Below are 17,524 nucleotides of genomic sequence, written 5' to 3'. Positions count from 1 at the left end.
GAGGTGAACGACAGTTTGTGAAGTAAAACTTGAGAGGGAACCAAGGCTACCAGTAATCATTACTGGTGCTATGAGAAAGGAGAAGTGAAGACCACTTTTCATCTTAACAGTCCAGAGTGAGATGGCGGTCAGGATGTGGGGAGAAGAAAGAGGAAACTCTGGGGAACTCCCACCATCTCACAAAGAAGGAATTGCCCTGCATCCCCTCAGAACAAGGCAGAAACCTGTGAAATGTGTCCATGTACCAGGGGCGCGGGGGGGGGGAGGGTGGTCTATGCTAATTTGTTTAAAATTAGTAGGCCTGGTATGGGTCATTCAAATGCTTTGCTTTTTGCCCTTTTAAAATTGTAGACAGAAAATGATGTTTTTATCCTTTCTTTTCAAAGTAAAAGAGAGTTGAATTTCTGGAAAATAGTTGCATTAATTTTTGATCTTTGATTCAATCTGTGGTGTCCATCAAAAGTATCATCACTCTATCTTGGAGGCAGTTAAGAATCAGAGTAGGTGTGTTTAGAATTAAAATATATATGTGTAAACTCAGATCCCTCTCCTTACTGACTCTGTGACCTTGAGAAAGTTAATTAATCTCTCTAAGCCTCAGTGTTTTTTAATCTGTAAAGTGAGAAAATTTTAGAAGCAGTAAAAAACCTCAGAGGATCTTTATAAATATTCAATACAAAAAGGTGCTTAGTGCAATACCTGGCATATCACAATAATTCAACAAATTATAAAGACAGTATTTCATATAAATATATATACATTTCATATATGAGTACATTTGTATTTCAATGTATGCATATACTGTTAAGTATATAATGTGTGTTTGTGTTAGACACTCAGTTGTGCTCAATTCTTTGCAACCCCATGGACTGTAGCCCACCAGGCTCCTCTGTCCATGGAATTTTCTGGGCAAGAATACTTGAGTGGGTAGCCATTCCCTTCTTCAGGGATCTTTCTGACCCAAGGATCGAATTTGGGTCTCCTGCATTGCAGGCAGATTCTTTACCATCCAAGCCACCAGGGAAGCCATACTTATGTGTATGTATTTATTTATAAATTTTATTTTTTAGGTTCCTGAGTTTGGGGCTCTTATATATCAGAAAAGGTGAAATACTTGGCTAGGAGGGCTGGATGCAATAGTTTCTTTGGGGGCTTTTGCCTGTCACGGCCAATTCAACATTAAACTTTCAAGGCATTCAAATTAAATGACTACTGCCTGCACAATTTAGGATCTTTCTCAGCATCATTACTAGGCTTCAAATAAAGCAGACTGAGTGTTTGCTTGAGTATAAATCTAATATAATCCTCAGAAAAGCCAGGTGTGTTTCCTGTTTGAAATGGTGGTTATATGTTTCCAGGTGCTATGCAGAGCATTGCTTGGGATGTGTAAATTGCCTTCTACTGAGGTTATCTTACTTAGCTGTCACCTTTCTCCCTAATCCCTGGCCATCTGATGTATTTTTTTAAGTGTCTCTTGTTTTTAACCACTGAAAATAAAATGAAAATGCCTAAAACTCTAGTATCCCTTTTATTAGTACTCTGACAGCAATATCCAGATTTGCCTTCAAATTTTCAGTTTTATATTTCCCTCAAACATGTTGATAATAGTTGTTTAGTTTTTATATGCCCGATACAGAATTCACCAAAATTTGTGAATTTGAAAACTGGAGAAAAAGCAGAAGCAGTTGTAAACCAAACATACAGTGCTTACATTTTCTTATTATTTAAATAAACAAATAAACATGGAAATAATGAGTGCTTCTCTGCTGTTTTGCTAGTGAAAGGAATAATTTCAACAGTAACCTTTTGAACATCTATTTGTGAAATGTGTTTTCCATAAAATGAATAATTAGTTTATGTCTCAACTTTTCAGGAAGTTCCTTACATGAACAGCTGACTTGGGGGTTTGACATTTTTCCTGAACTTTTGAATTATTAATCTTGGCCACGTGATATGCAAATGAGACTGCACTAACTATGGTCAGCAGCACAGCACTGGATCAGAAGCTGAATCAAGTCGCTGGCAAAAAATTTCTGTTGAGGGATCAAGCCTCCTGGCAAAATGGTAAGCTCTAATGCAATTCATGTTGTCCAGGTGTATAAAGTAATCTAGACCTCCCACTAGTTGGGGGTTTCTTTTAAAAGTGGTCTGTGAGCAATTAAGATTTTAAGCAGTGTTTAAATGAACTGTCTGAACTGTCATTTGTAAGTACACAAAGAACAGCAAAAGAAGCCAAAAGAAAGTCATAGCTGTTTCCTCTACATTTTTTTTTTTTTGCCAAACTATATGTCTTGTTTCAATTGCCAAATGTAAATCTAATTTATTAAAAGGGGTTTATTTATTTTATTTGCTAATTCTTGGTAACATATTTCAACAAAAAGAATAATTAGACTTATTTAGATAAATATAAATACTTATAGAAAATTTAGAAAACTAAAGTTTCTAAATCAGATGAAACAATCTATAATGTATAATAATTGCATGCTCAGAAAATAATGTGTCAGAAGAAATTTTAAGGCATTCTAAAAATGAGATTTAGCATTTGTTTGTAAAAATTATATCCTTTAAGAATATTTATAGTTCACCAAGGGAAAGGAGAAAATTGTAGAAACTGTTGCTATTATAACTTCCAGAACTTTCAATAGTTGGTTAAGTATTTTTAAAGAGCTTCATAAACACACAATTTGAAACCATTCTATCAGCCTTTAATACTTTGATTTCTGGTATAATTTCTGGAATATACAAAAATATATAAAAGATGAAGTAATTCATATTGAATGATTATATCTTTTCAGTGTAAATATTTTCATTCAAATTAGTGAAAAAGCAATTTGTTTATAAATATTTATATTGCTAAATAGTCTTGAAGTAGTTAAGAATTAAAATTTCATAAATGTTCTTTATCTTACTTTGATGTTATAAGAAAAACACTTTAAAAGCTAATAGACTATCAAACAGTTTTAAATTTGTGTCAAAAATGTACATTTTTAAAAAGCTGAATACAATTAAAGTAACACTTTGTTCCCAAATTAAAAATTAGAACTAGTGATCTACTTATGTAATTTGAATATTATTTATAGTTTAATACCTCTAACAAGTCTAGATATATTTTTATAAATATAGTTGAAGGTTTCACTTTAATTGCCAACATCTAATAAAAAAAAAAAAAACCTGTTAAAAATAATTCATCCAAATCAGCTATAACATATTTATCTTGATTTCTATTTCTGAAATTTAAGAATTTAACCACTAAAAAGCAAAAAGAATATTCATTTTTCATGAGGGAAGTTCATCTTCAACAAGAATTTTGCTTAAAGGACTACGTTACTTCCATTTGTACTGTGATTACCACACTAAAGACATACTCATACAAATTGAAATCTAAAAATAGTGGGTCCAGTTGAGGTTATAGTGGTCTGAAAATGTTAGACAACCTTACCCTTACTTTCATGGCAGCCAAATGTTTATGCTACACATAAGCTGTTCCCATAAGTCAGTACATTTAAGCACTGACTAGGCAGAAAGAATCGTAATTAGAAAAAGAGGAAATTCAAAAATGAAACGAGTAAGCTTCTTGTCGTGATGAAACTTCCTACTGGTTTAATATTCATTTGGGTGCATGCACCAACATTTTGAAAGTTGCCTAGAAATGAACCTTGAAAAACTAATATTTTCAACATGGGCAAAGAAATATTAGACTGTTAAAGTGTCTACAAAGAGAGGAAAAAGGACAACAAGGAGATCGCCATGTCACAGAAAGCAAGGAAGAGAGAACTTCCAGAATCACGGAATGGGAAGTCACTGGGAATAGAGTAAAAAATACTGTTGAAAAATTACCAGTGAGCTGAAAAATAAAGCCTGTATTTTGTAAATACCATTGAACTTCTACTGCATTTCTAGAAATGTTTAATATCACACATGCTGATTTGGAAGTAAAAATAGACAGTCCAAATAAACCAAAAGCAGAAAGGACAGAATAAAAATTATCTGGAATCTCATCAATAGGAATATTGTAGTATCTGTCCTGAACTTTCTGAGGTTTATTAACTTCATATGCAAATTTCAGTTTTTTAGCTAATTTAAATTTTTAAAATTGATCCTAGAAGATATATATTAAATTTTACCTTCTACAACTATATGTCTAAATCATAGATATCACTACTACTATTGCTAATTTTGAATATTAGTCATACTATATATAGGGCTTCCCTGGTGACTCAGATGGGAAAGACTGTGCCTGCAATGTGGGAAACCTGGGTTTGGTCCCCGGGTCAGAAAGATCCCTTGGAGAAGGGAATGGCAACCCACTCCAGTATTCTGGCCTGGATAATTCCATGGACAGAGGGACTGGAAGGCTACAGTCCATGGGATGGCAAAAGAGTCAGACACAACTTGGTGACTAATGTTTTCACTTTCATACTATATATATAACATCATCTTTTATGTGGAAATAGAACAAGGAGCTTAATTTGGTGGATTACCACTTATTAGACCTCAGAGGAAATATTTATAAAAATGCTTTGTAAAAAGTCAAGTGTTTATGTTCCTCTTTCCACTAAGCGATTATTTATAGACCAGTACCAGGTATAGAAGAAAAACTGTATGTAAGATAAAGTTGTGAGAAATGCTAAGAAAAAACTAAGTATACAGTGGGCAGGGGCTAATTAGACTGGGGAGTCAGAATCTATCTTGGAGAACTGCACTTAAGCTGAAGTCTGAAAGAAGCGGAGATCTAAGACAGAGATGTGATGGAGTAAAGATCATATAAAAGGTCAGTGAAAAATCCAACAAACTGAACATTAGGAAAATTCTCTGTGCATGCAAACAACAGGAAGAAAGATGAGAAAGGAGGAGAATAATACTAGATGAGGTTGAAGTGGAGTCCAGGAGCCAGACCATGCAGGCATTGGAGTCTCACTAAAAATTATGGACTTATTCCTCAGACTGTGAAAATAATTCAAGCCTTTTGGTTGCAGAGAGAAATATGATCAGAATTTTGATTGCAGGTTTTAAATATTGTTTGGCTATCATGTTGAAAGTAGACTGAAAGGGGGCCAGGGAAGATGTGAGAAGACAATAGGAGAATATCAAATAGTCCCAGATGCTGGTGGCCTGAATTAGAATGGTGATGAAAGATATGAAGCAATAGTGATGAATTAGAGAAATATCCAGACATTGAAGTCAACAACACATGGTTGTTTATTCATTATTGGAGGTGAGCTACAGATGACTTCAAGGACATTGCTCAGATGTCTAAGGTGAACATTTCAGTAAATGGTGTGGCCATTTACTGAGTTAAGTGGAGGTACAGCAAGATTGAGAAGGAAGTTGGAGAACTTATTTAGGATTTCTAGAGACAGGTACCTCTGAGAGATCAATCTATGGTAATAACTATAAACCACTAGCACTTATAAGACAGGGCTGGGCTGGGATGTACATTGATAGGTGGATATATGAATGGTCATTAAAGACAGAAAGTGGATTGGATCATCCAGGCATCTAGATTGTTGTTGTTCAGATGCTAACAATGGTTTGTGACCCCATGGACTGTAGCACACCAGGCTTTCGTGTCTTCACTATCTCCCAGAGTTTGCTCAAACTCATGTCTATGGTATTGACAATGCCATCGACACCATGGGCGTGAAAAGAAGGGATATGATAAAGAAAGGAGTTTAGATAAAGAAGGGATTCAGTATTGATCCTCGAGGAAGTCAACATTTAATGCTTAGGCCTTGAAGGCTTAGACCACAAGAGAGTCTTCAAAACACAACCAGGGAGGGAAAGAAAGGAAAATTAGGAGATTTTCATGTCACAGAAGGCAAAATAAGGGAGTTTTTCTATGAAAAATGGAGAAATATATCTGTATGAAGAGGCGTCAGATAAGATGACTGAAAAAATAAGCATTAGATGGAGTAATGCGGAGGCCATTTTGGTGGAGTGATGGATCAGAAGCCAAACTAAAGTAGATTGTAAAAGGAATACAGTGTCAGGATGTCAAACTAATTAGTGAAGACAGCTCCAATGTTGATCAATGTATGACAAGGAGAGAAACATGTGAAACCAGGGAGAGTTGTTTAATCTTATATATGCCTTGCTTTTAAGACAAGATGAGAGTATATAAGAGCCATTGGAAAGGATGAAGTTGAAATAGAGAGGCTGAAAAGATGATGAATAACATGTAGGAATCTTAAGAACTCAGTGATGAGTTTAATCTGAAGTAAGCCAAGAGAAATAGATATTTTCTGTTGTCACAGGAAGGAAGAAGGAGAGGATAGTAAGAGAGGCAGGAACCAGAGAGTGGACACCCAATGACCAGGTTCTTCTCAGGGATTCACAGGCAAAACCATCTGCTAATGATGAGTAGGACAGAGGTTTGAAAAAATTGGAAAGGTATGACAATGAGAAATGTGGTAAATTGCTGGTAATGTGAGAGAACAGTAAACTCACATAACTTCAAATACAGAGTGAAACCAATCTGCTCGGTTCTTCAAATTAGCCTGCTCAATTTTACAGTGAAGGATCCACTGTGTGCGGTGCCGTGGGCTGCAGGGCAAATTCTGGCCCTGACATTTGGTGACCTGTGATTAGTAATTTAATTCTTCAACCCAGGTTTTTCTCATGTCTAGTGGGATAGAAGTGGAATTGAGTTAAATGGATTTTTCTGAAAATTAGAGATAATATTTGTGATGTGCTTGGCATATGTCAATAAATATGTTCTCTTGTTGCAAAATTAAAAGACAGGAGTTGTATTTTATAAACATAATACAATAAGCATAATCCTTTGTCAATATGGAAACAAAATCAAAGCCATTAAAATTGCAAGACTGAAGTTGTAAGAATCGCTATTTCCTCTTCTAGTCTATGGTTCAGTTAAACATAGCTCAGAGAATTTGTTGAACTACTGTGATTTGCTATGGACCACAGTCAATCCTGAAGACATAATTAATTTGACTTCTCACTTATTTCACTGCAGTCTTTCTTGGTCTCTTTGCTGTTTGTCAAGTCCTCTATGCATGTTTCCATCTCTGGACCTTTGCGTGTGCTTTTCCTTTTGTCTGACAATCTTTATCATTACGTGACATGCACTCATTTCTTTCTTAATTTTTCCCAAGAGAGGAAAAGTCATTTGAGATGGGGAATGTTATTTTACTCAAAACTGTCATCCGTGTCTAGCATATAGTTCAAAGGATCTCAATCAGATCAGATCAGTTGCTCAGTCCTGTTCGACTCTTTGCGACCCCATGAACTGCAGCACGCCAGGTCTCCCTGTCCATCACCAACTCCCGGACTTCATTCAAACTCACATCCATTGAGTCAGTGATGCCATCCAGCCATATCATCCTCTGTCATCCCCTTCTTCTCTTGCCCCCAATCCTTCTCAGCATCAGAGTCTTTTCCAATGAGTCAACCCTTCGCATGAGGTGGCCAAAGTACTGGAGTTTCAGCTTTAGCATCATTCCTTCCAAAGAAATCCCAGGGCTGATCTCCTTCAGAATGGACTGGTTGGATCTCCTTGCAGTCCAAGGGACTCTCAAGAGTCTTCTCCAACACCACAGCTCAAAAGCATCAATTCTTCGGCACTCAGCCTTCTTCACAGTCCAACTCTCACATCCATACATGACCACAGGAAAAACTATAGCCTTGACTAGACGAAACTTTGTTGGCAAAGTAATGTCTCTGCCTTTTGAATATGCTATCTAGGTTGGTCATAACTTTCCTTCCAAGGAGTAAGCATCTTTTAATTTCATGGCTGCAGTCACCATCTGTAGTGATTTTGGAGCCCAGAAAAATAAAGTCTGACACTGTTTCCACTGTTTCCCCATCTATTTCCCATGAAGTGAAGAGACCCGATGCCATGATCTTTGTTTTCTGAATGTTGAGCTTTAAGCCAACTTTTTCACTCTCCACTTTCACTTTCATCAAGAGGCTTTGAGTTCCTCTTCACTTTCTGCCATAAGGGTGGTGTCATCTACATATCTGAGGTTATTGATATTTCTCCCAGCAATCATGATTCCAGCTTGTGTTTCTTCCAGTCCAGCATTTCTCATGATGTACTCTGCATATAAGTTAAATAAACAGGGTGACAATATACAGCCTTGACGTACTCCTTTTCCTATTTGGAACCAGTCTGTTGTTCCATGTCCAGTTCTAACTGTTGCTTCCTGACCTGTATACAGGTTTCTCAAGAGGCAGGTCAGGTGGTCTGGTATTCCCATCTCTTTCAGAATTTCCCACAGTTTATTGTGATCCACACAGTCAAAGGCTTTGGCATACTCAATAAAGCAGAAATAGATGCTTTTCTGGAACTCTCTTGCTTTTTCCATGATCCAGCGGATGTTGGCAATTTGATCTCTGGTTCCTCTGCCTTTTCTAAAACCAGCTTGAACATCTGGAAGTTCACGGTTCACGTACTGCTGAAGCCTGGCTTGGAGAATTTTGAGCATTACTTGACTAGCGTGTGAGATGAGTGCAGTTGTGTGGTAGTTTGAGCATTCTTTGGCATTGCCTTTCTTTGGGGTTGGAATGAAAACTGACCTTTTCCAGTCCCATGGCCACTGCTGAGTTTTCCAAATTTGCTGGCATATTGAGTGCAGCACTTTCATAGCATCATCTTTCAGGATTTGGAAAAGCTCAACTGGAATTCCATCACCTCCACTAGCTTTGTTCGTAGTGATGCTTTCTAAGGCCCACTTGACTTCACATTCCAGGATCTCAATAAGTATAGGTAAAAATAATATATTAATGATATGTAGGCATATAATTATGTATTATACATACACACTCCTTACTAATGTAACCAACTCTCTGCAGTTCAAATTTTAAGTGTTATTTTATGATGATGATGATGTTGATCATGATGCTAATAATGAAGGCAATGATTTTTTGTAGTTTTTTCAGTCTTACTTTAGTGATTCATCCTTATGTTTTCTCTCCTTTCTTTAGGAATGGAATGCAACTTGTGAACACTGGCAGGCTGTGCAGACTGCCCTGGAAAGCCGCTACCTTCCCATTTTTTATGGCATTGAGTTTATTGTGGGAATCCTTGGGAATACTGCTGTTGTTTTTGGCTACCTCTTCTGCCTGAAGAACTGGAACAGCAGTAACATCTACCTCTTCAACCTCTCTATCTGTGACTTGGCTTTTTTGTGTACCCTTCCCATGCTGATGAGAAACTATGCCCAGAGAAAATGGACATATGGGTATGTGCTGTGTATAAGCAACCGATATGTACTTCATGCCAACCTCTATACCAGTATTCTTTTCCTCACTTTTATCAGCATTGATCGATATCTGCTCATGAACTATCCTTTCCGGGAACACCTCCTGCAAAAGAAACTATTTGCTATTTTAATATCTTTGGCCATTTGGGGTTTAGTAACCTTGGAGCTCCTGCCCATACTTCTTTTTATACATTCTGATGACAATAGCACCAACTGTACTGATTATGCAAGTTCTGGGGACCCCAATCAAAGCTTCATTTATAGCATGTGTCTAACCTTTCTGGGCTTTCTCATTCCCCTTTTTGTGATGTGCTTCTTTTATTTCAAGATTGCTCTCTTTCTAAAGCAGAGGAACAGGCAGCTCACTACAGCTTTGCCCCTTGAGAAGCCTCTCCACTTAGTCATCATGGCAGTTGTGATCTTCTCTGTGCTTTTTACTCCTTACCATGTCATGCGAAATGTCCGGATTGCTTCACGCCTGAAGACCTGGAAGAAGTCCCCATGCACTGAAGCCATCATCAACTCCTTGTACATCTTGACAAGGCCGTTGGCCTTTCTGAACAGTGTCATCAACCCTGTCTTCTATTTCCTTTTGGGAGATCACTTCAGGGAGATGTTGATGAATAAACTGAGGCACCACTTCAAGGCCCTTACATTCTTCAGAAGATGAGCTTATGGACTAACATTTTCATTTGAGAATAGTGAGGTGCCTGTGTAGCAGATTGTTTTACAGAAGCAGCTGTAGGTCGATTAGAGTTTAACTCAGACATAAATCAGAGAGGCCTACAGACTTGACTCTGGTTTAAAGGCATGCTGGATCCAGGGTGTGTGAAAAGAAGATGATGGAAGGTGTTTATTGGTTTCTTGACCTAAGCATTGAAAGAAGTTGGACTAGCACGGTCTAATGTTTGAGCATATAAGTCCAAAATTCTACGTGATATAAGACCCTCTCAATCAGTATAAAAGGAACAGAAGATAAAGTTGCAAGTTGTTTGTGTTTAATCATTGGTGCTGCTGCTGCTAAGTTGCTTCAGTCGTGTCCAACTCTGTGTGACCCCATAGACGGCAGCCCACCAGGCTCCCCCGTCCCTGGGATTCTCCAGGCAAGAACACTGGAGTGGGCTGTCATTTCCTTCTCCAGTGTTTAATCACTAGTCAGATTGTAAAAAAAAAATTGTGTTGGCAATATTCTGTATATTATTCGTGTGTGTGTATATGTGTGTGTGTGTGTGTGTGTGTTAGTTGCTCAGTCATGTCCAACTCTTTGTGACTCCATGGACTAGAGCCCGCCAGGCTTCTCTGTCCATGGAGTTCTCCAGGCAAGAATGCTGGAGTGGCTTGCCATTCCCTTCTCCAGGGGATCTTCCTGACCCAGGGATCGAACCCATGTCTCCCACATTGCAGTCTGATTCTTTACTGCTGAGCTACTGGGGAAGCCCATACAATGTTATTCATACAAGGTTACTCACACAATCCCATAATTTTTTATGAAGACCAAATAAGAGAAGATTAGTCACGTGCTGTTAAATATTGTTGCTAGAAGTTGTACTCTTGAGCAAATTTAGAGATAATAGTAACAACAAAGAGCATAGAAAATATAACTGGTTCAAATATGCCTATATTTCCTTATATTGATTAAGAATTGGGGTCCAGTTGTAATTATAAGTCCTTTTCTGATGTTATATGGTTTTTAGTGCAAAGAATCATATTAAAGAGAACCTAAACAGGTGATTTAATAGAGACATATTTGAGCTCAGCTCTCAGGGGACTTAGGTGTAAGTGGCTTTATAAAAATAATAGAGTCAGATACCAAGGATAACTGTAAAAATTCCAAAGTCACAGAACACAAAGCACCTACTAGGAAACTCAAAGGAAGACAAAACAAAACAAAGTCAGTGCACTGTTTTTATAATCAGTATACCATCTGGTATTTTATAATCACAATGTGATTTTCAGCGCATGGAAGTATATTAAGTTCTTTAGCCTTCTGCTCTTGATTAAATAGTAAACTTTGAAATATATTAATATCATAAAACCAGAAAATAAGAGGAAGTGAAATGGTAATGTCAAAACTTATTGAGTTAATTATTTTCCTTTTTCGGAGGGAAAAATCAGTTTTTCTACCCCTGCCCCTTGCCCCCAATACACACACACATTTTTTTTTTAAGCAATGGGATAATTTACAAGGACAATTTTATCTTAAGAGAGTGACTCATATCTGCAATGAGACTTATTTTCATAGAATAAGCCTATGACCTAAGACCATACCTAAGACCATCGGAGAAAATGTTTTAAACAAAACACGCTATATGAATTTGCAAAATGTACAGAACATTTATGTACCTATCAATCTAGATCATTCCAGGAGGGTTATGTAAACACTATCCCATGCCACAAATCAAATTTGGAGAGGGAAAATGAGTGCTGCATTAGCTATCTAGAGTTAAAAAGTATCACATAATAATTTACATATTACATGCAGTAAAATGTGTACATGGCCACATGCCTATGCTCTTTTCCTTAAGGTCATTAGCTGTAATGCAAAGGATAAAAATAAGCATTATAGGAGCAAAGACATAAAATTCCATGTCTCCCCTGTTTTGAGGTTTCCTGGTAACATTATATCCTGACATTCCAAAACCCCAAAATGTTCCCATTGAAATATGTAAAAAAACATTACTCACAAAGGATTTGTTTTCCTACCTAACCTTAGGCTTTTAATTTTTTTTCATGTTTTTCAATAATTTTAAAGTGTCAATGTCATTTTATAACTGCCTGATAAAAGTTGATCTTCTGAATTTTTTTCATTAGAAAAGGCCACAAGAAAGGGTCTTAGGAAAGAAAGATTCGCTTATCTGCAAACATATAATTTAACTGTAATTTGCATTTGATGCATTGATTTTCATTTATAAACATGAAATTAAATTTGTGCCACACCTATCCTAAGAAGTGGTAGGGGTAAGCTTTTCTAATAGTATAGCAAAATATTTTGTGAAACTATGAGCTCTTACACATATTTTATAAGCAAAATGTTAATTTTATAACATACTTCTTATTTTTTGTTCAAATTTGCCATGTAATAATCCTTAACTGATTAAAATGATCTGCATGGAAGTTATAAGAACTATTCCATTTGCATTTTGTACAAGGTGATTACAATTGCAAGCAATAAGTAATGAATGGAATCTCAAACAATAAATAATGGATATCATTTCTGCATTTGTGTTTTGTGAGGGAAAAAATGTTGGGTTTTATAACTTGTCTTTTCTTGGCTTTTTAGTACCTTCCAGAGTCATGACTAAAGTATTTGGTCCAGCATTTTGCAGTCTGGACCCACCTATTCCCTGTGCATTCTCTCTCACCCCTGTTGTCACAAATTATACCTTTCAACCAAGATAGCTACTTCATTTCATTATATTTAGAACTTTATCTACTGAGGACTCCTGGATGCTCACCCTTGTTTTATTAAGCCCACATATTAAAAAAAAATCTAAGCCTCTTTTAAGGTCTATATCATCTGTCTCTCCATCTTAAAGCCTTACTTTTAGGACTTCTCCCCAAATCTGAAAATAAATCTGCCTACCTCTGGGGCTTCAGACTACTTTTGACTATTGTTTTCATAAAATGCATTTTAAAGTCAATTCTTATGTCTGTTAATGGAAAAACTATCTAATTTTAAAAAATATTTTATTGTCTTCACAGCACCAAACAAGGTACATTTTAAATGATTCTTCATTATGAATGAATGTCTTATAGGATAAATTTGAATTCAATACTCCTTTTGAGTGTGTATGTCAAGCTATTCTCTGTCCTCACTGCTTTTATAATGAACATTACTTTATAGGAAGGAAAGAATGTCTATACACAAATACATGTGCCAGCTGCCATTGCCTTGACCCTTATATTTTCCTCTATACTTTTGAGCATTGTTTTAATGGATGCTTAATATTTGTGCCTGCTAGTTCCAAATCTGGGTTATTTTGAACTTGGTCTCCACTGATAGCTTTTTCTCTTTAAGTTCTTTAAGCATGGCTGACAATTTCTTATTTATTCCCACCTAATAAATTTAGACTGCTATCTCAGCATTATGAATATGTTATGGAGACTCTAGATTCTGTTATGTTCCTAAAAAGTACTGATATTTTATTTCATGGCTGAAATTCAAATTCAAATCTCTGAAATCTCAGTTCATTTATTTTAGCCAGCTTAGAAACTCAGTTGTTTAGAATCTACCCAGCACACCCACATTTCAGAGGTTAGCTAGAGACTTGAACAGAGTTTACGTACAACATATGTAAGCTCTCTCTTCCGTAGGATCTTTACCCACTTACTTTCCAGCTGCTGAGTTCATCTTGAACTCGTCTTTTATTTCCCATGCCGAATAGACAAACAGGTTTCTTTCTGGATTTCAGCAAACCAGCATTGCCTGACAAGGACTTGCATCCAGACTATAAGCTCTTTAAAAGGAAAGATCTTCACACACTTCACCTAGGAATATCATGCTGTTTTGAAACTTAAGTGATATAATATCCATTGGTGATAGGCGGTTCTCAGATCCTAGGTCTAAGTGGAAGTACCAAGTACCAAGTGGAAGTATCAAGAGAAAAGTAGATAGTCAGATCTCTGGTTTTCAGCAGTCCAAGCAGGATGCCATGAAAAAGAATCTGCATCAGTAGAGAAGGAAACATGAGCATATTTATGAGCATAAATGATACACATTTTAGTGGCTTTACAAAAATATATACCTGGACAGGATTTTATGCATGCTGAGTAGAGGAAGCACAATCAAGTAAAAGCATTTTTATTTGCGCTCCCAAATTGATGAACCTGGAGAAAGTCTTGGCATACATATATAAATTTGCTATATGGAGAGATAAATACACACATATTTAATACATGTAACAGGAAAGTAAAGCTCACGACATCAGTCATGCAAACACTCAGTTCCTGTGTGACATTTTCTCATTAAGCTTTGTCCATACCAGGAGACTGATAAGACTTAAACTGAGATGTGCCTTGAATACATTTAAAATAAAAATCATATTAAGTATAATCTATGCAGGTAGAAGTATGTGGCAGTTTTCCACTTGTATAAAAAAATATACTTATTCAACAAATATTTCCAGTGTTTGCCAGAAATTTTGCCATTAGATAAACTATGAACAGCAAATATTTCTTGCCTTCAATTAGCTCATGGTCTTAGAAGGAAAGCAGATATGTAAACAGACAGGCATAAGTTCAGGACAAAACAGACATGTGCCTAAATTGCTAAAAGTACAGGCATTAATTCTGTCGTAGGTTGGGGTATGATTTGGAGGAGGTGCTAATCCTCCTGAGGGCTGCCATGTGGGGAGAGGAAGGGCAACAGAAGGGGGAGCTGAAGCATAAAGGCATATGCCTGGAAGGTAGATGTGTGTGCTAAATCACTGCAGTTGTATCTGACTCTATGTGACCCTATGGACTGCAGCCTGCCAGGATCGTCTATCCATGGTATTCCCAGGGATTGAACACACATCTCTTATGTCTTCTGCATTGGCAGGTAGATTCTTTACCACTAGTGCCAGCTGGAAAGCCCTGGAAGGTACATGATTGCAGGCAAACCCCATGAAGATCCACTTCTGTCTAAATATGCATTTTCAGATGATATGGGCAGGAGTGTCTTTCTGGTAGTAGAGAAACCATTTGTTGTTGTAGAGTCAGTCATGACTGACTCTTTGTGACCCCATGGACTGTGGCTCACCAGGCTCCTCTGTCCATGGGATTTCCCAGGGAAGAACTCTGGAGTGGGTAGCCACTTTCTTTGGGGAATCTTCCTAACCCAGGGACTGAACCCTCGTCTCCTGCTTTGCAGATGGATTCTTTGCCACTAAGCCATCAGGAAAGCCCCAAGAGAAACCATACATGTATGCAAAGCTGTTCAGCTTCCAGTTCCGTTTACACAGAAACATTCAAGAGTTGTCCAAGTAGGACTTTCACCAAAAGGGTTATTTTATGGAGGCTTAGACAAAATAAAATTTAGTGAACAGTTAAATCATCAATTTGACATACTCTGTCTTGCTTTCTTTCTTTCACTGCTCTGCAATGTCTGTCACTCTTATCCCAGCCTCTTCTTTCTTAAATATTCATCTTTTCAGCTTTGTCTTCTTCCTCCAGAGAATTTCATTGGATTCTGTCTTATCTGTGAGCTTAAATTGACTTCAACACCACCCCTACAGGGAAACATGATTTTATCTTTAAATCTTATTTCAATATTGTATATGTCAAAAAAGATGATGCTGTGAAAGTGCTGCACTCAGTATGCCAGCAAATTTGGAAAACTCAGCAGTGGCCACAGGACTGAAAAAGGTCAGTTTTCATTCCAACCCCAAAGAAAGGCAATGCCAAAGAATCCTCAAACTACTGCACAATTGCACTCATCTCACAGGTTAGTAAAGTAATGCTCAAAATTCTCCAAGCCAGGCTTCAGCAATACGTGAACCGTGAACTTCCAGATGTTCAAGTTGGTTTTAGAAAAGGCAGAGGAACCAGAGATCAGATTGCCAACATCTGCTGGATCATCGAAAAGGCAAGAGAGTTCCAGAAAAATATCCACTTCTGCTTTATTGACTATGCCAAAACCTTTAACTGTGTGGATCACAATAAACAGTGGAAAATTCTGAAAGAGATGGGAATATCAGGACACCAGACCTGCCTCCTGAGAAACCTGTATACAGGTCAGGAAGCAACAGTTAGAACTGGACATGGAACAACAGACTGGTTCCAAATAGGAAAAGGAGTCCAGTCAAGGCTGTATATTGTCACCCTGTTTATTTAACTTCTGTGCAGAGTACATCACGAGAAACGCTGGGCTGGATGAAACACAAGCCGGAATCAAGATTGCCAGGAGAAATATCAATAACCTCAGATATGTAGATGACACCACCCTTATGGCAGAAAGTGAAGAGGAACTAAAAAGCTTCTTGATGAAAGTGAAAGAGGAGAGTGAAAAAGTTGGCTTAAAGCTCAACATTCAGAAAACGAAGATCATGGCATCCGGTCCTATCACTTCATGAAAAATATATGGGGAAACAATGGAAACAGTGGCTGACTTTATTTTGGGGGGCTCCAAAATCACTGCAGATGGTGACTGCAGCCATGAAATTAAAAGACGCTTACTCTTTGGAAGGAAAGTTATGACCAACTTAGGCAGCATATTAAAAAGCAGAGACATTACTTTGTCCACAAAGCTCCATCTAGTCAAGACTATGACTTTTCTAGTAGTCCTATATGGCTGTGAGAGTTGGACTATGGAGAAAGCTGAGCACAGAAGAATTGATGCTTTTGAACTGTGGTGTTGAAGAAGACTTCTGAGAGTCCCTTGGACTGCAAGGAGATCCTACCAGTCCATCCTAAAAGAAATCAGTCCTGGGTGTTCATTAGAAGGACTGATGTTGAAGCCAAAACTCCAATATTTTGGCCACCTGATGCGAAGAGCTGACTCATTTGAAAAGACCCTGATGTTAGGAAAGATTGGAGGCAGGAGGAGAAGAGGACAACAGAGGATGAGATGATTAGATGGCATCACCGACTCAAAGGACATGAGTTTGGGTAATCTCCAGGAGTTGGTGATGGACAGGGAGGCCTGGCGTGCTGCTGATCCTGGGGTCGCAAAGAATCAGACACGACTGAGCGACTGAACTGAACTGAAAGAGATATATTTTAGAAATACTGGTATTGTATTATTTATGGCATCAAATAATCAAATCAAAGAGACAGAGCATCATTATTTATAGCAATATTTCTCAAGATACATAAAAAGAGGCTTGGGATCAACTTTACGTGTAAATCTCAAAATATTATTTTCAAATTTGTGAAAAATGTTATTCCCTTTCTGAGGTGATTGAATCACTCTGAATGAAAATAGACCACCAGTGTGCAGCCTCCAAATATTAATGCAAGAATATAGAAACATTTACCCTGTTATGAAGGATATCAAGCAATCTCATTTTGTGACTATGGTTTCCTTTGTAGAGATCACAGATAAAATATTTAGTTTGCAACCCACACAATTTTTTGATTCATCAATCTAGGTTCTGAAAGGTTGTTGTTGAATCACGTGAATACACCGGGATTCTTGGCCCCCAGAGGAGAAGAATTCAATCCGGGGCCAGAGACGAGGCTTGATCGCTCAGAGCTTTTGTGTAATAAAGTTTTATTAAAGTATAAAGGAGATAGAGAAAGCTTCTGACATAGGCATCAGAAGGGGGCAGAAAGAGTACCCGCCTGCTAGTCTTCAGCTGGATGTTATATAGTCACTAGCAGTC

General features: G+C 37.4%; 1 protein-coding gene across 1 annotated transcript; it reads left to right on the top strand.

The window, feature by feature from the left end:
- Positions 1 to 1,960: 1,960 nt before the first annotated feature.
- SUCNR1 (succinate receptor 1) lies at positions 1,961 to 12,638 on the top strand. Its single transcript, XM_070382832.1, has 2 exons — positions 1,961 to 2,064; positions 8,944 to 12,638. The coding sequence occupies exons 1-2, from the start codon at positions 2,062 to 2,064 to the stop codon at positions 9,889 to 9,891; spliced, it is 951 nt and encodes a 316-aa protein (XP_070238933.1). The 5' UTR covers positions 1,961 to 2,061; the 3' UTR covers positions 9,892 to 12,638.
- Positions 12,639 to 17,524: the final 4,886 nt, after the last annotated feature.

The sequence above is a fragment of the Bos mutus genome, chromosome 1 (genome assembly GCF_027580195.1).
Source record: "Bos mutus isolate GX-2022 chromosome 1, NWIPB_WYAK_1.1, whole genome shotgun sequence".
Taxonomy (NCBI): Eukaryota; Metazoa; Chordata; class Mammalia; order Artiodactyla; family Bovidae; genus Bos; species Bos mutus.
This window is presented reverse-complemented; position numbering and strand designations above follow the sequence as displayed.